This window comes from Lissotriton vulgaris, chromosome 8 (genome assembly GCF_964263255.1).
Source record: "Lissotriton vulgaris chromosome 8, aLisVul1.2, whole genome shotgun sequence".
NCBI lineage: Eukaryota > Metazoa > Chordata > Amphibia > Caudata > Salamandridae > Lissotriton > Lissotriton vulgaris.
The window spans coordinates 1,222,279,711-1,222,303,962 of record NC_141696.1 but is presented as its reverse complement, the minus strand read 5'-3'; the positions used below and the strand labels follow the sequence as shown (position 1 = coordinate 1,222,303,962).

At 46.4% G+C, this 24,252-nt stretch overlaps 1 protein-coding gene across 1 annotated transcript in view; it reads left to right on the top strand.

Annotated features, from left to right (window-relative positions):
* Positions 1–322: 322 nt before the first annotated feature.
* Positions 323–24,252, top strand: part of RFC3 (replication factor C subunit 3) — an 81,652-nt gene continuing 57,722 nt past the window's right edge. Inside the window, exons 1-2 of the mRNA XM_086935116.1 lie at positions 323–685; positions 1,608–1,745. Coding sequence (XP_086791242.1) covers positions 599–685; positions 1,608–1,745 — 225 coding nt within the window. The 5' untranslated portion in view covers positions 323–598. The remainder of the gene's footprint in view (positions 686–1,607; positions 1,746–24,252) is intronic.

Below are 24,252 nucleotides of genomic sequence, written 5' to 3'. Positions count from 1 at the left end.
CAACCCTCGGTTTTTATCGTCTCAAACTGCCTTATGGAAAAGTGTCAAATATGTATAGACAGAGATGAGCTAGGTGTCCCGTAGAATGGTGCATCCAATAATGCAAACTAAAGAAGAGTTCTGAAACTTGTTTCTATTCCTACCAGGGTGGAGTTTATTTTCCAAAAACTGGCTGTACACGGATTCAGTACCGGGGGTCTAAATATTACACAACACCTATAAAGGTTAAACAACCGGCTCTGTTTTCTTTGTTGGAGTTAATTCTCACCGTTTCAGGTAGAGAGTGATTAAGTACAAACACGTAAGCCAGGCATGCCTGGGCGACCGACAGGCGGAAGCGAGAACAACACGTCGCGTCACAGGCCGGTGGCACGTACACATCCGGATCCGGTCGCAGAATGAAAGCTAGCAAGCAGGTTCTGTAAATTCGCGTGAATCGAGCATATGATTTGTCCTACAACAGCATCCGTACAGCTTGAACCGGGTTGCCGCGAAGTCGCTTTTCATCACGTGACTATACAACAGTGACAGCGGAAAAGCTTTTGTTCACCGCGCGCGCTCCTTTAAACATCTTAAATTACTGACTCTTATCGCCGAAATGAGCCTCTGGGTGGATAAATATCGACCAAGTTCTTTGACGAAGCTTCACTATCACAAGGAGCAAGCAGCGCAGCTCAAGAGCCTGGTGAGAAGAAGGGAGTTACGCGGCACTTTGCAAACCTCTCAAATGTGCCAGCATGAGTGAGATGTTGGTTAGAATTTTTTTCTTTGCATTCTTTGCATTGTTATGCTTATTATAGTCCTGCTTAGCCCCTTAGACAATCAGGACTAAAAGTACCAGAAATGCAAAGAAACTCCCTAAAGTGAAAGAGAGGTGCAGCATTGTTTGATGTTGGTGCTGCTGGTTTTCTGCTACTGACGGGCTAGTCTTTTTCTGTGGCCAGGTGGAAAGTGCTGTATGGGGATGGGCTGTAATATATCTCCGGTTCTTTTGTATAGCAACATCCTGCATGCAAAGGGTTAGGGGGTGGTCAGGTTATGAGATGCACAGAGTCGTGTTTAAAAGAATGAAGTATTATATTAACTATCAAGCCATTTTCCTGTCTTCGCTATCCTATAAAATCCACTTAGGAGGTATATTTCTGCAGCATTAAACATTTTAAACTGTTTCATGTGCCAGGCTCTGTTGACAGTAGATATTCTGCTATGAACGTAGCGTATTAATATAAACCTATTGGTTATTTGTATTGCATGTTTTGTGCTGAGTTTCTGACAGACTTTTAACTGGATGATAACAGCACGCCTCCTTTGATACATTGTCCGGAATACCAGTATGTGGTAACAGCTAAAACACGTTTACAGTTCTTTGTGAAACTAGCCACCCTGGTGAGCATGGAATTAGTCTGATTCTCCCAAGTAATAGTCTTTAATAGTGCGGATATACCTTTATGATTTAACCCTTTTGCTCTCATGCTCAGTGTTTATTAATTTGCAACTTGTTACCCTTACCGGTTCTTTACGCTCAGGAACGGGTTTTGCATGAACAGTAGAAATAAAAGTCTACTTTTGTGAGGAAATTTTTCTTATGAATATTGTGCTCTTTGCAGGTGCAATGTGGAGACTTCCCCCATCTTCTGGTGTATGGACCGTCAGGTGCTGGAAAGAAAACCAGAATAATGTGTTTATTACGTGAACTCTATGGAGCCGGAGTGGAAAAGCTGAGGATAGAGCATCAGTCAATCACAGTAAGAGGCATAATTATTTAATGGAAGTCAGTATGGCATCCTGTAGAGGTGTGTGCTCTCCAATAAAGCGTCGTTGACACGAGGAAATGTTAAGTAATGGTTTATTCAAGCAAGGACATTAGTTGAGACCCCATCCAGCAACATTCACAAGGCAACTGTCGACATTCAAACCATAGCTAGGCAACATCCTTTGAAGACGCCTTACATTCCAGAACTTGCTGCCGAGTAACATGCGGCTGCACATAGGAGCAGAGAGGACAGGGACACCACATCACCTCCCCCTTTTATTAAACAAAAACCTATAAACAAAAATATATGTTAATTAAAGGAAAACAATAGATGATGATAAAAGAATAAAAGGCAAACAAGTGAGACAATCTTGCAACCTCAGAGAAACACGCTTCAGACGAAGAGGTCTTGATCTTCTTTCATTTGTATCAGACTCTGGGTTAACATAATTTGTAGGAGGTACCACCGCTCTATTGAAGGATGTTGCAGGATGTAACTTCGTGCCCTGCTTAGGTTCCAAATCTTGTGATCACTTGTCTTTTTATAGCATTTTTAAATAATTTGATAACTTGAAAAGGCTTACTAAACTTGGAGACACCACCAGTTTTCCTAGGAGATTTGATTCTGACCCAATCTCCAAGACTAACAATCGTACTCTTCACAGCTTTCCTCTCATCATACCGAACTTTGTGTTTATCCATTTTTTTTCATTTTCTCTCCAACCATCCGTACTTCCCACATTATCACAGACCAAAGATCTCTTGTCACACACCCACAACGGGACAGCTTCAGTATTAGCAATCCTTTCTTTAAATAGGCGGAAAGGAGCTACACCTGTGGATGAATGAGGAGTGAACCTATATTCCATGACTTTTTTTTTTATTGCCTCCTCCCAATCTTCACCACAAGATCTTGCTTGCTCATGGACTCTTTTAGAACCTTTCTACAACTCCATTGCATTGTGGGTGGTATAAAGAGGACTTTTTGTGTTTAATTCCTCTCAAAGATAAAAATTCTTACATCTTTTTTTGAAGTAAATTGTACTCCATTATCTGACAAAAGCGTTTGTGGAAAACACTCACTCTCAAAAATCTCGACAAAAAATTTGATTACAACATTTGCCTCAGCTGAGTTCACCACTTTTATCGTTGGTCAGCGAGAAAAAAGATCCATGCAGACAATTGCATATTTATCCTGAGAACTAAACTTCGCAGGTCCCAAGATATCGATTGAGATGTCTGACCAAGGACCGACCGCTTGCTCCCTAACAACCATGGGTTGAGTTCTGCATTTGAGTTTTGTCACAATTCATACATTCCACACAATCCCAAACAATCCTTTCAACAAAAACATCCATGGCTGGCCACTGATGCGCTTCTCTAATTCTTTCTTTTGTTTTGGCAATTCCCACATGAAAAGCATGAGCATTATTGACGAGCTTATTTTTCAGTAAAGTAGGAGGAACAAGCTTGCGCCCTCGTAAAAGATGATCATCCACCAAAGACAATTCTTCTTTCACATTCCAAAAACCTTCACAACAATCTTTCGTTTCACACCAACCATTTTTCACCATGGTGATAACCTTCTGTAAAAAGTAATCATCCAGAATACATTGCTTCCACTCACTCTCAGATACTGTTCCTTCAGTAATCAAACATACATTAACTTCTTCAAAACACTCACCACCTAAACGGGCCCAGTACATAATAGGGCAGGGGAATTAGAACTTATCTTTAAGTCTCTAGAATATAGTAGGGCATGGCAGTTTAGATGCAAGCAGCCCTTTCTGCGCTAAATGTGTGCACTGCTGAAGCCTGAGGTCAGTTTAAAATCAGCCCTGTGTTGCAGGACTGCTGGGGAACTTACAAATTAATCAACTACAATGTTGGGGCAACATTAAGTTAAGTGAAAAAATGTTTTCCACTTAACTATTGTTGTATCATATTTGCCACATAATACATCATCTGCTGCATAATCTAACGATTTCACCCAAAACAATTTTGTAGCTCAAACGGATAAAAAATTACTAAAAGAAATGTGACCTATGTTGCCATGAAGTGTATGGCCCTATGCAAAAGTTGACTGGTCACATTTCCCACTGCTGCATTTGTATGTTCCACAGGTACTAATGAGGCAAACGCTTTCCAGAGGCTGTTCGTATGTATAAATATGTCAAAATAGTTAAGTATCATAAAATGTACCACATTACGCTGCAGCCTTTTTATTGTTGCATAATTTAGTCAACACTGCGACATAATTTTGGCCTCCATTGCTGCATAACTCCAGTGGCCCAAAGCAGGCTGCATATGTTAAGTGTTTGTGCATGAAGCAGAGACCAAGAAGTTTGCAAACTTAGCGGCTGATTACGATGGCAGATGGACTTCAGTCTTTCCGCCATCGAAACGGGGAATGGGACCGCTGGCCTTCAAGGTGGTGGCCCCACGATAGACATTACAGTGCGAACGCCACTACAGCGTTTACAGTGCCTATCTTTTACATTGCAGCAGGTGCTGCTGGCTGCATCATCTGCCACAATGTAAAAGAGGGACATGTTACATATATATCACTGCACTACGTGGCAGGCAGAAAGTGGTGCCTGCAACATGGTGCAGTGATATGTAGGGGGGCATCGTCCCCAGGTCCTATGTCTGGGGGGAAAGAGGCCTGCTACGGGCCCCGATGTCCCTTTCCGACTGCTTTTCCATGGCGGGTGAATCGCCATGGATAGGCTGGCAGGTAAGGGACATCGTAATCCCTATTGCAGTTCCTAGTAGGCACCACCAGCATTGTAGGAACCACGAGCCCCTCTGCTGCACTGGTGGGCTAAAAGAGCCCATCGGATGTGTGGCGGTTGTCTTTCTGACCGCCGGGGAACCACCCGCCACTGTAATATGGTGGGCGGTGATGTAGTCCCCGATGGCGGTGGGACCGCCACCGAAGTGGCAGCATCACCACCATTATAATCACCCCCTAAGTTTGGTGTGCATGCAAATCCTACATTCCCAACCCCTGTTAAGTTGCACAACTACTGCTGGAAAAGGCCAATGCAGGTACCAATGGGTGAGGTGGGTGAGGTGGAGTGACCTCAAGGGTCTTGTGACCTCAGTGACAGTCACTGTCGCTCTAGGGTGTGCTTCTTCGTATGCCTGCTCATAAGACTTTAGTTGAACCAGTATGGATTGTGGTGGACAGGCCTTCAAGGTTAATTCACATTTGCCACCGTTAGGGTCCACCTGCGGTTGCTAAGACACCAGGGCTTCCCAGGTCTATCAGGCCTTCTAAGGTGTAGCTTCGGAATGAGCTCTGTCAGGAGTGTGGTCTGGTGGACTGGTCATAGAAGGTTGAACCAGGTTCTCCAGTTCCAGATTCAGCAACTCTGGCCATAGTGCCAAATCCTTTCCCACACTGAATACCATAATGCCCCCCTGAGAGAAACTTGCACTGCCTTCAGCTACAACTAAATTGTGCTGTGTGTAAATTCAAATTATGCACTAGACAACAGTAAAATGCTACCTGAAAGAAAATGAATAACACCCTGGAAAAAGTAAACACTCGTAGGGAATGCTAGAATACGCAAAGCATGTAGACTGTAATCTACACCATGGTTACCTTAACGGTTTTAAACTTATTATTCAGAAATCAGTAAGTAATTTTGCCAGAGAAGTTCAAGACATGGCTACAGGACCAGGAAGGGACCTGTTTCAATGTCCGTTGCTAATATCGTTTCAAAATGTAAGCAGTTTTGTTTAAAGACCACATCCCCTAACACAGCCGCATTTTATAAGCTAAAATAATTAACAGTTGAAAACGATAATTTTGAACGTTTCCACTCCACCCATCAACCAGGTATTGCAGTCCCTTTAGGAATGGTGCACTTCCCCACCCTGGGAAGGCAATGTTGTTCAAATAAAGTAGCGCTTTCATTGGCAAACTCTGTAAAGTGGTGCTAATGTGTGTGGGTGTAAATAACAATCTGGCCTGTCTGCTGACCACTCTGTATTGCTTTATTTAGGTATTTAATTATATTTCTCTACGTCCTGAGGTTTTTATTTTGAATAGAAAACGGTCAGAAAATGAGGACATTTCCAGCCAAAGGGTTTCCACCTTTTTTGGATCCATTTCACAGGGGAACAAATAAAGAAAAGGAGAGATAAGAGAGAGTACAAGAGCTGTCTCTTGAAATCAGCACGTAAGGAGGAGCGAGACAGAGATAGAAAGAGATGAAGGAATAAAGCGAGAGGGAGAGAGGGGGGAGGAGGGCAGCTGCTAGAGGCAGATCAGGAGAAACACTGTCCTTGCCTTCTCTGGGCGTGAAGGAAAAGAGACCGAGTTTTTTTTCCTTCTCTTCCTTTCCCAGAACGCAGAACCTTCCTGCAGCATAACAAAGGGCAGAGTGCGGGTGGCCTCTTTGACTCCAGGCAGGTCAAGTGCAGGGCCATTAGGTAGCGCGCTAAGGGCCCTGCGCATAACATAAGGGAGAGGGCGAAATTCCCCCCCACTCTTGTCCCCCCCGCCCCCCTCCAAAATCATGTTAGTGATAAATCCCCCGCGTCCCCCACACTTCCTACGCCCATGGTTCACAGTCCAACTTGTGTTGATAATAAGCAATTCTATTTCAGTCTGTTGTAAAAATGATGATTAGGTCCGGCTTAGGGACTGCTAATAAGAACCTGGTTCGCCTTCACTTTTTTAACCAGAGTATTATTGCATAACCTCAATTTGAAACACTTTGGTACCACATTGGTTATTTATTTGCTTATGCAGACACAAATTAAATGACTTCTCTCAGTATTTTGTGAGTCTTCAAGCGCCTTCATGCAGCACGACATTCTTCTCTATACATGTTCAAGACTTCGGCACGTCTGGTATTCTCTTCTATTTTTATTTCCCTTCTTATTACAATATACATAAATGTATCTCAAAAAATAAAATGCCTTCAAAAGATCCGCCTTAAAGAATTGCCCTGAGTATAGTCTCTTTAAATAGTTAAAGCTTGAGACTGAGGTCCAGAATGTTTTTATTATAGTCCCCGGTCCGGTTCTATCATTAACCCCTTAAGTGCTGAGGCTTCTAACATCTTGGAGTTTGTGATGAAAACGGGTGTGAAACCCATGAGTGAACTTGGAAAGCTATGCACATCAGAAAAGGAGACCGAATTCTGAATTCAGTTGTGGGTCATTTCTGTGCTCATGATTTTCTTAAAGATTCTAATTGTTGAAAAAAAAACTAATAAAAATAAGTAGGAAACAATAGCTATGTGACAATATTTTCATTTGTATTTTTTTTTTTTATTGCCAGAGTAATATACCCTTATGTCCAAAAGACTCTTCTGATTGCAGGGCTACTTAGTGTTTTTTTGGTTGTAGAAAAATAGTCCGTTCCTAGAGCCATCAACTGAGTTACTGCTTATAATAGTTTTTCATTGTGTACCAACCGTGCATCAATTCATATGGTAAAATCTAATGAAACAATTGTGTCTGAAGGAAACCTATGCATTTGTTAAATGTGCCGAAGGTAATGGATATGGGAATACTGTTCAGGCCTCGAGAAACCTACTCGCTATAGCGAGTCAGATTGTTTCAGGGCATGCTATTTTAAGGGCCTACCGGCCCTGCGAGAAAGCTCCAGCTGACAAAAACAGGTGTTCTGTTCTTTTAGAAAGTGATGAGCAATAAATAATGATGCCTGTAATTCTTGTTTTTATCTTGTCACATTTGCTCTGCGTTAACCCCTTCGAGGCTATTGACGAGCTGGGCTCGTCATCGCGCTTACCTGTCGTGCGCGGATGACAAGGCCAGCTCGTCACGTAACGCGGTAATTTCAAATCTGCTGCGCACAGCGGGAAAAGCCGCCGCAGCGATGCGGTTAAAAGACAACGGTCAAATGTCAGCTTATGTCTTTTAACACATTGCTGCTTATTTTATACTGGAGACTGGTGTTTACTTTTCTTTCTGTGACTGCAGAGTTAAAGGATTTTGCAAAGGGAACTGTCTGAAAATTGTACTGGGCACTCAATATTTAAACAGCTTGCAAAAGAACTGTAAAATATTAAATATATTTCAGTAGTTAGGAAACACTATGTAATTCTGAAGTGAGTTGAAAACAAAGTTTTTAATAGTATCAAAACAAATGAGAATACTTTACCTGGTGATGTATAAATGATAAATAGTTGCTGAAACACAATTCCCACACTTTATTATTTGTTATGCTGTATAGTTTTCAGGAATCGAAAAATTAGGACCATTGAAACGGAGTAAAGCAATACAATTATTTATGCATTAAGAGATAGGTTGCTGAGTACTCGTTGAATTAATAATACAAATAAGCAGATTTTGCGAGGAAAAGGCAGCATTTCAGACTTTGCTGCAATGGTGTAATTTTATCTTGTAGAAATGTTCCGCTTATGCTTTTGGAAATGTAGTAAAATAGAAAAGCGGGTACCTAACCATTCATAAACTTTGAGACAGTTGTGTAGTGGGATAGGAGGCGGATGGACCATTTGAGACATTAAAGTCGATTAACTCATGTTCAGCCACCACTTCAACTGAAGGAAGTGCAACAACAAATAGCATATCCAAACATATTTGCATTCTAAATCGATTTAAAATATGTATGTAATCAGACATTGAAAACAGCAGTGAAAAGAAGGAGTAGAGTACACATAGGTAGCGCATGGGAAGGAGGAGGCAGGTGGGGCAAAAAAAGCATGCGATGCAAAAGTGCCAGCTGTGATGTACAGCCCTTTGGCGCTATATGAAGGCAATTTTTTTTCTTTCGATGTGAGCTTGTGTAGAATAACTTGTGCTCCTTTTAAATGCTCCAGTATTTTGCGGTCCAAATCCCTGTACATAAAAAAGAAAGTGTCTCAATCACTGCGTGAGCACTGGACAGACCCTAATTAAGATAAATCAATCTGTACTTGGTCCATGCGCCACAGAAGGAAAAGGAAGTGATGCTTCAAAAGCACTGTTGAATTAGAGGGCAACAAAGAAGAGTGATAATGACGCCAATTAATGGTAATTAATGGGCGGACTAAAAGCCCCTTTTTTTAGCTGGTATTTTTACATTTTTTTATTTTTTAAATAGATGCAATTGGTCACCAAGCGACAGCAGCGGCCCAACTTACAAATTAAACCTCTCTACTGAGTGCACCAGAAGAATTTATTTCCTCACACGTGAGGATACATCGTTAACGTCCTCTGCACTGGGTTGGTTGAACAGATGACATGAATGTCTATGATCGCTGTCACTCATGGTAGTTGGTCTTGAGTATTACAGCAAATGAGTTTCTGCATATGCTTGCTTTCTTTATAAATGTACTGTATTCATACCACAGTGTGATTGTCAATATTCTTTAAGTTTTCGCACAATAATGCACAACATTATATGTGCACCATTCTACGTTTGATGTAAGTCCAAGTTGGGCAAATCGTTTACTTTTTATTATGCGGCACAGCTTTCCATATACTCTTGGTCAAAACATATTTTGCCTGCAAATAAAACTAAAGCTAGGCAGGAAATCTTCAACCTTGTACAGTAGACCCATACTGCACATCCTGCTCATGCAAATAGCTACTTTTACGTACTAGCCATAATCACCATCCATCCTGCACCAACCCCACTTGTGCATCTGTAGCACACATGACTTCACCGTCTTATTAAAGTGCATCTATGATATGTATATGCTGATAATCTTATTTGCCTGGCGGACTTGGTAATATTTATATTCTGTTACAAATGCATTTTGTACATTAAAACAAAAAACATCAAATACCATTTTTATAAATGCCTGTATCATATGTTATTGGTTGTGGTGTTGCACCGAGCAAAATTATCCCAGTTATGAAGAGAGCAAATGCTTTTAAACCTGCCATGTTTTTAGACATGAATCATAATGTATGTTTAAGGCTTTTCCATAAGAAAGAATTAAACAAAGTTTTAATGTATTCATTCAGACTGCAATAAGACCTCTTCAAGCAGTGAGAAATCCCGCACCCAACCTCCCAGTATTCAACAGTGCCGTCATCTCCATTGTTAACATTGAGAGCAGCTGGGGAAACTTAAGGTGATTGTAGACATTCTGAGAGAGAAGCTACTGAGCATAGTTGTACACAGTAAATGTTTTCACCAGAGCCCATTAAAATATGTAAGCTTAGTTAACTCCATTCTCTGGCAGGCAGTATGTTAATTTGTCTTGGATCTAGAAACTTTTAATTTTCACTGGCACCTCAGCTATTCGGATTGATATATTCATTCTGAAGCTGCTGCGGAAACAAACAAGGAAGGGGATACTCCTTTATGTCTATTGAATTAATTTGTAATGAAGTAAATTAAATTATATTGCCAGCTAAAGAACTTGTTCTCCTGGTGACTGGTGATATTTTTGTGATCTTTAATTTACAATTCGGAGATCCGGAGGCAGGAAACTAATTGTCTGTTCAATGCATAGTTCACTATCTTCAAATCATATGCACTTGTTATATTTTCTCTGCTTGGATGTAAGCTTTGGAAAAAATAAACTGATCATGATTGCCCTTATTTATGCATTGGACCTCTCAATTTACATCAGTCATATTGTTTTAACAAAAAGCATTCGTTTTGAAAGAAGGAATTCAGCGGCCAAGGAAATAGTTGATTGCCTAAAGTTACACACCTTTTCCTGTTTATCTATTTATCTGTAATGTAGTCGTTTATTTTGAATACATTTAAGCTCGCTGCCATTCTTAAGCATTGCAGGGAACAGCATTCACTTCTGGAGGTCTATAGTTAGATACGCTGCTTATACTGCCCTTTTCTTTGTGCATTAGTGTGTGTGATAAAACATAGTATTAACAGTTAAAATGTATTTAACTTAACCCCCTGCTGCATAGTATATTTGAATGCACAGTATGGTTTATTTCGCCATGGCTTGTCTACGGATTTAGGTGAACACAGAATATAATTTACTCACTTTTTATAATGCAAATTATTTATGTTGTGTGAACAAAACTCTGAGGTTCGCAGAACTCTCCATTTGGTGATTTATCACATGGAATTTCCAGTACTGCAGGGTCCCATATTTTTTTACGGGGCAGTTTACTGCACCAATTCAAGTTTGCCCTTGAACAATAGGAAATAACTGCAGGTATTAGTGTTTACTGACTAATTTCCGCATGGTTTTTCCTCATTCTGTACCTTTTTATCAGTGCATATTTGTTCCGGGTGTCTGTGCCACAATTATCAATTCAACAGTGCAATATTCCTGCAACGGCTGTGAGCACACCTTTTATATTTGTCAGTCTTTTTTATGTTTTGAATATCTGTGGGAATGAAGCATTGTTTTTGTAAAGAAGATGATTTTAGCGTAACTCCTTCAACACTCAAGACATCTTGGTGCTGGTCAACAGATGCTTATTGTACAACTAATGGATACTTATTTTATTGACAGCTGAAGTATGAAATGCCCAGATGACCCATTTCGAACCTGTGACTTTGAGGTCCAACACTGGCACCTGTTGCATATTCTCTTTAGAGCAATTTTAATAGCTTGCCTAGTACTGATGGAAGTGCTGCTCATGGGCCCACACTCAGATTCCTGTTGGCACCCTGCCCTCTGGAACCCACCCTTCCCCACGTACCATGCGCGCAACCTCAGAATTATGCGGGACTCCGAACTCAAAATGCACCGCCAGATCAACGCTGGAACTTCTTCTTGCTATCACTCCCTCCACCTCGTCCGAAAGTCCTTCAAATGGATTACCCTTAAAACAGAGGAAAACCGTCACCCACTCCCTCATCAGCAGCAGACTGGCTGACTGCAAAACACTCTATGCCGGGATCAACAAGAACATCACCTGCACACTCCAGAACACTGCTGCCAGACTAGTCCTCGACCTACCGTGCCACTGTCACATCAGCCAACACCTACTGGCACTACACTGGCTCCCCGTTAAGAAGAGAATCACCCTTAAGCTCCTCTCACACCCAACTACACCGGACCAGCCTACATGAACCACCGCCTCTCGTTCCAATCACCCCAAAGATCCCTCCGCTCAGCCTAGCTCTCTCTTGCAACAGAACCCCACATCAAGAAGACCAGAACAGGAGGACACTCCTTCTCCGTCCTCGCGGCCAAGGCATGGAACACCCTCCCTCTCCGACAGACACCTTTGCTTGCCAAGTTCTTACAGGGAATCCAAACCTGGCTCTGGAATGAAGCACCATAGCATCCTGGAGCCGCGCTTTAGTGTAGAAAAGAATTTTCACCATGTTTAAATGCCCAAAGTTGGTAGGGTTGGCAATGGAAACTTTAACCCCATTGATTAGGAGTCATTCACACTCAGTAACTCATGCCTGGCATAAATGTGGCATCTCCAGGGACCCACTTCAGAACACTCCTAGACCTGAGGAAGAACAGAAGAACACTGGACACATTGTCTGTGACCTGAGAAGAGCCCTGAAGGACTGGGTGTGCTCCCTCTTGTACTCCGGACAAAGAGATGGACTCAAATGTTCATAGGACTGATGTCCTGTTCAAGCTACAGCGATACAGCAAGCTAAAGGAGGCCTTTCCTGCAACTGCCTAACTGACTAGTGGTTACTGGACCATGCAGTTAGCCTTTGCAGGATACCCTGTGAGACTATAAGTACCTCCCCATAGGTCCTGGAATGCTTTAGTGGTGCATTCCTGTGGTGGATTAGGACTTGAAAGTAAAATCTTTTACCGGGACAAACCTGGTTCGTGTATCCGACCCATACTCCCTCAGTCAACCTTCAGTTGTGCCTCGGTCCTGGTCTAGCTTGCCCATTAACTATCATTGGCACTTTGTGCTTCTTGACCCTATTCCTACTTAAAACTTTTAAAATTCATATCTCCAACTCCCCTTTTTGGATTTAATTTTGGTGTTAATTTTGTTAAAGTTTACTCTAGTATGTTTGTTTTATTTAAAAAAAAAATTTTTTTTTAAATTCAGTTATGGATTTTTGCTTTGTTTCAACTTTATTACTATTTAGGTCCTGCATAAATACTTCACACATTAACCTAAGTTAACCAGGTCTACTCTGCACCATAGCTACCAGGGGTTGAGCCCGTGTTCATTTCGTGACTTTAAGGGTTCACCCAAACAGAAGTTATGATTATTCCTTGATGCGGGTAGTCACACACCCCAAATCTAATTTCCTACGTGTCCGTATTTGAACGATTCATAACTTGGCAGAATTTGGCTTTTTGTAAAAGTTAAATGTTCATTTATTGAAGTAATGCTTAGTAAATTCTCAGTTATGACCAGTGAACCTGTGCACTATGAGATAAAGGGGGTTGTCCAAGATTACAAAATGTAGTCCAGAGGAGAAAAAAAAGCTATGACTGGTACTACTGTCCTTGATTACACATTTAGTCTAGTTTATTTACAATATACTTGTACAGAAACCATCAACTGACTGACTCTGAGTAAATGTGTTGCATCAGCCAGAGGAATTTTCAAGACCCTTCCTCATAAAATAACGGCAAGACAGATCTCCATGGCCTACTCTGAATCTTGCTACATACTACAAGCCCGGCATAACCTGAGCCTGTTATCAGAATTCCTAAATGTTTTCATTTAGAACATTATCGTACTATTTTACATAAGTGCATGACTCCCAAGTTGGACCAGTAGACTGTTTTATAGAGCAAGTCGATTTCTGTAGTATCTCGTCAAATGAAGTACATTTTTTGGTCTGGCCTTATTGACTGCTTCAGCTATTTATTGCAGTTTTGCTTTACATTCATAAGCTACATACATAGAGCGACTTTGGTCAAATGGCTTCATCCGCTGGTCTGTTAAATTATCATTCAAATTTTCCTACCCCACCTTCAGTATTTCCTTCATGTTTACTATGTTCTAACCACATTGTTCCTTTTTATGACCATGTAACAGTTGATACAGTACACTAACTGCAGGTCTTTCTAGACTTGTACCAATTCATTCTACAGCCATCCTTTGATGTCCAGCAATCCTACAAGGTGTCGTTAAGTGTTGCTTGATGGGATGTTTCTTCCTTCTGTTACAAGGCGCCATTCAGTCTGAAACGGTTTACTTTGCCGCTTGGATACTGCAACTTCCTCAAGAACGGCTGTATGATATTACAACACATGCTTTTATCACGCATGCCTTAACCACGCAGGTAAGTATAAAAGTAAGTGAAATACATACATCTGATGGAGACTTCTAGCCACAGATTCCTTACCTTAATATTTTCCCCAGGCGTCAGACTGGATCAGGGCATTTTTCGTGAGCAGTACCTCCTGCACTCCGGTAGGTGATGTCAAATGGCTCTGTGTGGCAGTGACGTGCGCGGTGCCTATATGGGTGCTTGGCCAGCTCGCTGACCTTAGTTCTTTTCTTTTTGAGCCAGTCAGCACAGATCTGGATATAGCTACCCTCTAGTCAGCTTTTGAATAGCCTTTTTTTTTTTTTTTTTTTTTACTTTAGTCTATCTCTTGTGAGAGAATCTTCTGGTTTGGTATGGATGTCCTCTCGGAAGTACGGCTTCAAGCCCTGTGGTGCCTGTCACTGATCAGCGTCAAACCCGCACCTTTTTTGACATTGGTGACTCGTATTTTAGGAGGACAAGGGCATGACCAATACATGAAGACCTGTGGCAACTGGTGCGCTATGAATTCAAAGTCCTTGAGAGCAGTCCCTCGAGCACCTAGCAGCTTGACGTGTGACTCTGTGACTGTCGTAATCCCGTGCAAGAGGAAGGTCCCAAGATTCGTCACAGAACCCAAGATTTTCATCTTACTCAATTGTTTGGTCACTTGGGTAATTTCCACATCAAGAAGAGTAAGAGGTAGAAGAAGTCTTTGACTTCATCTCATATCCTATTAACATTCGAGGCCTGTCTCTGTGGATGAGCCAGTGCCTGGGCTGGTTTCGGCCCTCGACTAGTTTTCAGGAGACCGAGCGACCTCCATTAAAATTCATGAGTTTTATGAGGCCATGTAACTTAAATTTGAGCGACCTGTTCCCGCCAGCACGCCTTCCGGCATCGCATTCTGACCGTTCCACCCCCTTGCACCAGTTGGGCCCTTTTAAAATCCACAGATACATCAAGACCAGCGCGGGTCGTACCACCTCGTCCTTCGCTGGCACCGGTCCCTATGCTTCCGGCCCCTACAACTGTGACGTCCCCATTCTGATCCCTGACTCCGGCATGGAGCCGGAAGGGTGTTATCCAATTCCAGCACCGATTGGAGCCATACCTTCCATGCCAGACCCTGAATCTTATTACTATAGGCTGGGACTCCTGGAGGGTTGGGAGAGGTGGATGGACCCTAAAGAATACCAGCTTTTCGACCCAAACCTGGACAGGGGTGAGGACTTGGGCAGAAGCCAGGAGACGGGACACTTCTTCAGATTCTGGCAGGCTTTCCCCCCTATTATGGCTATGGAGAAGAGAGCGTCCTTTACAGTGGTGGTGAGATGGGCTGCTGAGGTCCTGGAACTTAACCTACTCTCTATGGCAGACAAGACTAGCAACTTGACAGAGGTGCTTCAGCGGTGTGTCCCAATCTCCCCCCCCACCCCACCCCCTCATAATTGTTGCCCCCATTTAATGAAGTCCTTACAGATGTCCTGCTTGGGACCTGGTCCAAACCCAGCACAGGTGCTCCTGTGAACTGGACTATTGCCCCTGCTTCTGCCCTGCCCCAGGGGACCCCAATTTCTTCGTACAATCCTCTAACTTCCATGTAAAGTATTATACATTCCCTACTGCCCCACCGGATAGGGAATCGAAGAGGCTGGACACCTTGGGGAAGAAGAAGTTTTCTTCCACCAGCCTGGCACTGCGGTCCGTCAACACCAGATGCCTTTTGGGCTGTTGCTCCCATGCTCTATGGGATTCGGTTGCGCAGGTGCTGTCCATTGTCCCGGAGGGGGCCCAGGCCATACTGTCCCAGGCTGTTGCTGACTGGGGAGAAGGAGCTAAGTTCACAATCCGATGAGGACTAGATAACGGCTGGCTGAGAACGACTGGCTGTTTAGGGGATCGCTTAAGGACATGCCCGTTGATAGCTCCTGTCTCATTGGAGACCAGACTAATTCAGTTCTCGAGTTCTTTAAGGACAGCAGGACTATGGCTTCAGCTGCATTCTATACACGCCCAGCCACTGCAGTGCACACGCTTCAAAGCCTCTGCGTGGCCGAGGACACTGTACCCCCAGACCCAGTGAGTTGGGCTGCCATAGCTCTGGCCTTTCCACCCTGACCCCCCCTCAGCAGCCTCCAAATCCTTCGATGCTGTCCTCTTACTATCATGGGCACCCAGTCGGAGGCAGGATACCCCATCGCCTACCCTCGCTGTGGTCTATAACATCAGACCTATGGGTTCTCCAAATTGTCTGTACCACCGGCTTGTGACAGCCTGATGGAGTACCATTTCTCCATGCTCTACCCGGAAGTGGCTGCTCTTTTGGCCAAGGGAACCATTGAGAGGGTGTAGGTGCCACAAGTAGGTAGTAGTTGCTATTTCTGCTACTTTCTGGTGCCCAAGAAGGACAGAGACTTTTGATCTATCCTCGACATGCACCCTCTCAATTTTTTCCTCGAGGTTTTAAATGCACAAGCTCATACCAAGTCCTATCTGGCCTGGACCCGGGAGACTGAATGGTAGCATTGGACTTGCTGGATGCATAATTTCACATTTCCTTCCTTCCCACAGGCGTTGCCTGCAGTTTGCCGTGCTCCCATTTGGCCTTGCCAGCGCTCCCTCGAGTGTTAACCAAGGTGATGATGGTGGTATGCAGCTCATTTGCGAAAATCAGGGGTGCCAGGCTTCCCCTGTCTCGATGACTGGCTGTTGACGGCAGGCTCGTCCAAGGCTGTTGGGACCCACCTCCAGACTACTGCAGACCTTGTGCATTCGCTAGGGTTTATTATCAATGTGCTGAAGTCACCCGCGGCTGGCTCGCGCACGCTCCCTTTCATCTGCACTGTTTTGGACACTGCAGTTTCGAGCTCATCCTCCCCAAACGCAGGTCCAGGATGTTGAGGCTATGTCACAGATGGTTCAGCTCTATGCTGGATTTCGGTGAGCCTGACTCTACGGCTGCTGGGTCTCATGGCCTCTTGCATCCTGCTACTGACACATGCCCTTTGGCATATGCAGGCTGTGCAGTGGGACATGGAAGTTCCAGTGGGCGCAGCATCATGGGAATCTTGCTGACATGCAAATCTGGGAGGGATCTGCAGCTGTGGTTAACGACCCACAATTTGGTCAGCAGCAGGCCCCTCTACCTTCCGTGCACAGAACAGACTGTGGTGATGGATGCATCACTCTAAAGATGGGATGCTCCTTTTTAGGTCTCGCACCTGCGAACCGGCTCGCGAAAGCGATCCGTCGCTGCGAGACTTATTGTGATAATTTCAGTTTTCAAGGACTCAAGGGGAACAGACAAGAGATGTGAACTCGCAGATCTTCGACTTGGATTAGGTCGAGCGTGCGTCAACTGTGAAGAGCATGTCCGTTTCAGTTTTACACAGCAGTTCTACATTTTGTTACTTTGTTGCAGTTTTAAAGGCTGGTTTGTGAAGAACATGTCAGTTTCAGTTTCCCCTTGCCAACTGTGTGCAAACAGCTTCTGCATACAATTTTTTGAATGTTTTTTTTAAATATAATGTGCGTGTTTTAATACAAGTGTGTTGAAAAGTGGGTGTTTTCGATAATTAGTCCGTAAAAAAGTGTTTGTGTTTAACTACAATAATAATGTGTGTGTTTTCAATACAATGAGCATGTTAGGAAGTGTTTGTGCTGTAGAGTGGAGCGCTGCGCCGTAGAGTGGAGCGCTGCGCCGCAGAGTGGAGCGCTGCGCCGCAGAGTGGAGCGCTGCGCCGCAGAGTGGAGCGCTGCGCCGCAGAGTGGAGCGCTGCGCCGCAGAGTGGAGCGCTGCGCCGCAGAGTGGAGCGCTGCGCCGCAGAGTGGAGCGCTGCGCCGCAGAGTGGAGCGCTGCGCCGCAGAGTGGAGCGCTGCGCCGCCGAGTGGAGCGCTGCGCCGCCGAGTGGAGCGCTGCGCCGCCGAGTGGAGCGCTGCGCCGCCGAGTGGAGCGCTGCGCCGCCGAGTGGAGCGCTAAATTGGGATGGGCTGCGCCGCCGAGTGGAGTGGAGTGGAGTGGAGCGCTGCGCTGCAGAGTGGAGTGGAGCGGAGCGCAGTGGAGTGGAGTGGAGCGCAGCGCTGCGCCGCAGAGTGGAGTGGAGCGCAGCGCTGCGCCGCAGAGTGGAGTGGAGCGCAGCGCTGCGCCGCAGAGTGGAGTGGAGCGCAGCGCTGCGCCGCAGAGTGGAGTGGAGCGGAGCGCTGCGCCGCAGAGTGGAGTGGAGCGCTGCGCAGTGGAGTGGAGTGGAGCGCAGCGCTGCGCCGCAGAGTGGAGTGGAGCGCAGCGCTGCGCCGCAGAGTGGAGTGGAGCGCAGCGCTGCGCCGCAGAGTGGAGTGGAGCGCAGCGCTGCGCCGCAGAGTGGAGTGGAGCGGAGCGCTGCGCCGCAGAGTGGAGTGGAGTGGAGTGGAGCGGAGCGCTGCGCCGCAGAGTGGAGTGGAGTGGAGTGGAGTGGAGTGGAGTGGAGTGGAGTGGAGTGGAGTGGAGTGGAGTGGAGTGCTGCGCCGCCGAGTGGAGCGCTGCGCTGCCGAGTGGAGTGGAGTGGAGTGGAGCGCTGCGCCGCCGAGTGGAGCGCTGCGCTGCCGAGTGGAGTGGAGTGGAGTGGAGCGCTGCGCCGCCGAGTGGAGCGCTGCGCTGCCGAGTGGAGTGGAGTGGAGTGGAGCGCTGCACCGCAGAGTGGAGTGGAGTGGAGCGCTGCGCCGCAGAGTGGAGTGGAGTGGAGCGCTGCGCCGCAGAGTGGAGTGGAGTGGAGCGCTGCGCCGCAGAGTGGAGTGGAGCGCCGCAGAGTGGAGTGGAGCGCTGCGCCGCAGAGTGGAGTGGAGCGCTGCGCCGCCGAGTGGAGCGCTGCGCTGCCGAGTGGAGTGGAGTGGAGCGCTGCGCGGCCGAGTGGAGTGGAGTGGAGTGGAGTGGAGTGGAGTGGAGTGGAGTGGAGTGGAGTGGAGTGGAGTGGAGTGGAGTGGAGTGGAGTGGAGTGGAGTGGAGTGGAGTGGAGTGGAGTGGAGTGGAGTGGAGCGCTGCGCTGCGCTGCAGAGTGGAGCGCTGCGCTGCGCTGCAGAGTGGAGCGCTGCGCTGCGCTGCAGAGTGGAGCGCTGCGCTGCGCTGCAGAGTGGAGCGCTGCGCTGCGCTGCAGAGTGGAGCGCTGCGCTGCGCTGCAGAGTGGAGCGCTGCGCTGCGCTGCAGAGTGGAGCGCTGCGCTGCGCTGCAGAGTGGAGCGCTGCGCTGCCGAGCGGAGCGGAGCGCTGCCGAGCGGAGCGCTGCGCTGCCGAGCGGAGCGCTGCGTTTTGTAGTGTTGCGCTGCGCTGCCGAGTGGAGCGCTGCGCTGCCGAGTGGAGCGCTGCGCTGCCGAGTGGAGCGCTGCCGAGTGGAGCGCTAAATTGGGATGGTCTGCGCTGCCGAGTGGAGCGCTGCGCTGCCGAGTGGAGCGCTGCGCTGCCGAGTGGAGCGCTGCGCTGCCGAGTGGAGCGCTGCGCTGCCGAGTGGATGCTGCGCTGTAGAGTGGAGCGCTAAATTGGGAAGGTCTGCGCTGTAAAGTGGAGTGTTGTGTAGTGCTGCGCTGCCGAGTGGAGCGCTGCGTTGTGTAGTGTTGCGCTGCCGAGTGGAGCGCTAAATTGGGATGGTCTGCGCTGCCGAGTGGAGCGGTGCGCTGCCGAGTGGAGCGCTGCGCTGCCGAGTGGAGCGCTGCGCTGCCGAGTGGAGCGCTGCGCTGCCGAGTGGAGCGCTGCGCTGCCGAGTGGAGCGCTGCGCTGCCGAGTGGAGCGCTGCGCTGCCGAGTGGAGCGCTAAATTGGGATGGTCTGCGCTGCCGAGTGGAGCGCTGCGCTGCCGAGTGGAGCGCTGCGCTGCCGAGTGGAGCGCTGCGCTGCCGAGTGGAGCGCTGCGCTGCCGAGTGGAGCGCTGCGCTGCCGAGTGGAGCGCTGCGCTGCCGAGTGGAGCGCTGCGCTGCCGAGTGGAGCGCTGCGCTGCCGAGTGGAGCGCTAAATTGGGATGGTCTGCGCTGTAGAGTGGAGCGCTGCGCTGCCGAGTGGAGCGCTAAATTGGGATGGTCTGCGCTGTAGAGTGGAGCGCTAAATTGAGAAGGTCTGCGCTGTGGCGCGCTGTGCTGCGGACTGGAAAGCTGCGCTGTACAGTGGTGTGCTAAATTGGGAATGTCTGCGCTGTAAAGTGGAGTGTTGTGTAGTGCTGTGTTGTAGAGTGGAGCGCTGCGCTGTAGAGTGGAGCGCTGCGCTGTAGAGTGGAGCGCTGCGCTGTAGAGTGGAGCGCTGCGCTGTAGAGTGGAGCGCTGCGCTGTAGAGTGGAGCGCTGCGCTGTAGAGTGGAGCGCTGCGCTGTAGAGTGGAGCGCTGCGCTGTAGAGTGGAGCGCTGCGCTGTAGAGTGGAGCGCTGCGCTGTAGAGTGGAGCGCTGCGCTGTAGAGTGGAGCGCTGCGCTGTAGAGTGGAGCGCTGCGCTGTAGAGTGGAGCGCTGCGCTGTAGAGTGGAGCGCTGCGCTGGAGCACTCTGCACTCAGCAACAATCTGCACTTTGTGTTCAGTGGCAATTTGCACCTTGCATTCAGTAACAATCTGCTGTCTGCGCTTAACAACAATATGCACTGTGCATTTAACATTGTACACTTAATAGCGATCTGCACCCTGCACTCATTAACAATTTGTACTTTGCACTCAGAAACAATCTGCGCCCTGCACTTAGCAGCAAACTGCTCTCTGCACTTAGCAATAGGCACTCTGCACTTAGCAATAGGCACTCTGCACTTAGCAACAATGTGCATTTTGCATTCAATACCAGTCTGCAGTTTACACTACTATGTACTTTGCCCTTAACAATACATATCGCTCTATTACATACAACTCAACAGCAAACATCCACTACAACACATACCATTCTATTACAGCATACACCATACTACAAGCTAATCCTTGAGACAATAAAAAAGCTTTCTAAAACAACAATACGTTTGTTAAGTAAGGCACATATAGCTTCATCGAGATGGCACTTCCCTGTTGTTGCAAAATATGTTTTTGCTTAGACATTTAGTTTCGTTCTTAGCCGTGCTTACATTTTCAGTTTCATTTTCAGTCATGCATGGACAGCTGGCTTCAATTTGGACACACGAAACTGTTTCAAACGACAACATTTGCCCATTTAGATGCTATATATTCGTAGAAACTTTCTTATAACATAAAAGCCATTTTAGCACAAACAAAGCGTTTTTAAACTGCGTACATGTAACTCAGACATTATTAATTTTTCTTTAAAAGAACTTAGAACATTAGGTGTGTTTTAAATAGCCTTTAAAAATAACTACAATTCTTCTGAACAAAAAATGTTAAGTTATCATTCTCTTTGTGTTGCAGTTTACGCTTTCACGGCTGCAAAATACATAAACAAACACAAAATAAAAGCTCAAACAACTGAAAGGTATATTAGCAATTCCATCCTATTTATTAAGTGCTTTTGCAATCTCACTTAAACAAAATAACTTCACATTCTCATTTTTATTCTGTATTGCAGTCTATGACCACGCAGTTTTTAAATCACAAACAGTCTTACAAACCAACTAATGCTCAAATTAATATGCCATATTGTTAGAAAAGTACAATTCATTTACACGTTATTAATACTTATTACGTATACACTGTTCTATAACTAATCTACATTGCACATTCCTTTACAGTGTGCGCGCATCTTACTACAGCATGCGCCCTCACAGCGTGCACCTCTAGAACGTGTGCACCACTTAATAGTGCAAATTTCTTACAATGCCCACCCCTCTACAATGCGCACCTTACTACAATACTTATTCATCTACAGCGTACATCCTGTTACAGTGCACAGCCTTGTACAGTGCGCAACATTATAGCACGTACCCCTTTGCAGTGTGCACCTCTCTACAGCTTAGGCGCTTCTACAGCATGCACTACTCTACAGCGCATGCCCTTCTACACTGCAAGCACATGCCCGTTTACAAAACATGCCCTTCTACAGCACACATTGTTTTGCAGTGCATACTACTATACAGTACATACAATTCAATAGCACATACTGCTCTACAGTATGCAACACTACAGTGCAAAACATTCTACAGTGTGCAACATTTTACGCACATATCAATCTACAAAGCACTACTCTACAACGTACAGCACATTCTACTGTACAGCATACATCACTCTATAATACACATCACTCTATAACATACAGTACTTTACAGTACATATTACTGTACAATGCACCACAGCTCATGGTACAATAGTGTACAGCACATATTATTTTACTTTGCACACCAATTTTCAGCATGCAACATTTTTAAGCACATAACCGTGTACAACGAACATTATTATACAGCATCTACCAATCTACAACGCCCACCACTTACCAATGTACACCACTATACAACCCACACCACTCTATAACACTCTACAGCACAGACTACTCTACAGCACCCTCTACTCTATAGCGTATAGCATTTTACAACACATACTAACACTCTACAGCACAAACCACTGTACAATGCACATTACTCTGGGACGCAAAACATTATACAACGCATACCACTGCTCTGCAATGCACACCACTTTACAGCACATACCACTCTGTGGCGGGCACCAGTGTACAGCGCATACTAATTTACAGTGCACACTAGTCTACAGTGCACATTAGTCTAGAGCAGTATTTCCCACCCAAACTGTGGTCAGCGGAAGCCCCTGCTGTCGCAGAGCGAGTCTATTGCAATCGTTTCAGTCCTTTCAGCTTTCAAGCACTACCCAGAGGAGATTCCGGCAGGCTGTTCACAACACATGCACACGCAGGCAGGCACACACGCAGGCACACACACAGACAGACACAGACAGACACACACACACACGCACACATCCCCCCCCCCCCCTCACTCCACTCACCGGGCTCTGCGTGTTCCGTGTCCCTGTCTTCTCGTCAGCCAGTTGGTCAGTCTCGAGCTCCCTCCGCAGCGCTGGTCTTCATCCGGGCTCCCTCCTGGGACCCGGGACTTCAGATGACACACTCCGCTTTGGCGCCGGGGCTCGGAGAGCGCATGCGCGGGCAGCCCCCGCCCTCTCTCTCTGAGCCCGGGCTGCTTTTGGTTTCGCTGTCTTCCGTGTTGCTGGTAAGAAACTGTTGCTTGTTTCCGAAGCTTCCCACGTCGCTCGAGCTGAAGCTGGCTGGTAATGGATTTTTTCGTGCCCTTTGACTGCCTGTCAACAGTAATAATATTTTTAAGAGCCTGTCTTTTGTGTGTTAATTGCCCTTTGCGTTCTTCATAGCAGCAGTCGGTGTTGCCCGGTAGAGAGGGGTTGTGTGAAAAGTGCTTTTCTGAACGGCGCTTGCCTTCTAGAGTGGAGGGTCTGGTTTGCACCATGTTGCGGGCTGGTGTGTTCGGAGTGAGTTATGTGTTGGTTGGTGTCCTGGGCAGAAATGTAACGTCAACCCAGTGGTTATGGTTTTTATGTCTTATTTCAGATAGATTGCTTCATACTTTTGTGACATTTATTTAGCATGTAACGTTTGCCCATGTTTTCTCGCTCCCCAGAGCCCCATTGTCAAAAATGCTCCCGGACAGAGCTCTACAGGTCTCAGTATATACATTGCTCAGATCTTTACTGGCCATGCACGGCGAAAAACGTTGCCAACCCCCCCCCGCCCCACCACCTCCCAGGCGCATCGACCCTCTCTCCACCTCCCAGGTGCATCGACCCTCTCCTCCACCTCCCAGGCGCATCGACCCTCTCTCCACCCGACATGGGCACAGGGACCCTCTCCTCCACCTCCCTTTATTACTCCTGTGACCTGTAGCACCATTCCAAACCTTCTATTATGCCTAATGCTCGGCGAGCTACACTTTTAACCAGTGCCGGGTTTCTACTTCCGTGGGCGGAAAAAAGCATTGGCAAGAGGCAGACTGTCTTGAAAGAGAGGTGGAGAAGGGGCAAAGTCAGCCACTGTCCGATGGCAGAACACCGAGGGACATATTCAGAAAGGCATATTGGAATATATGAAGCAGCGCTCCTGTAGTAGTCTTTTACGTACTTACTTTTACATGCCATTGTGAACTGTCTCCAAAAGATTAAAAAAAATGATACACACTTGGTGCAAATAAAAAGCTCTGCACTCTGTGTGTGCACTTTCACTAATATGGAATTGGACGTTTGGGGCCGTTTCACAAAAGTGCAATAGCATGTGAAAGAGCATTCGTGCATTACTACTTCCTGGCCTCATAAATGCCTTTGTAAACAGACCTCTCTATCCTGTAGTATGTGCCTCCCAACAGCCTACACCGAAAATCAATTGGTGCTGGGGTGCGTGCAGGGCGGCTGGGGCCTCTCAAAGTAGAAAGTCCACTCTGTTGAGCAACTGTTGGATGAAAAGTCCCATGCACAAC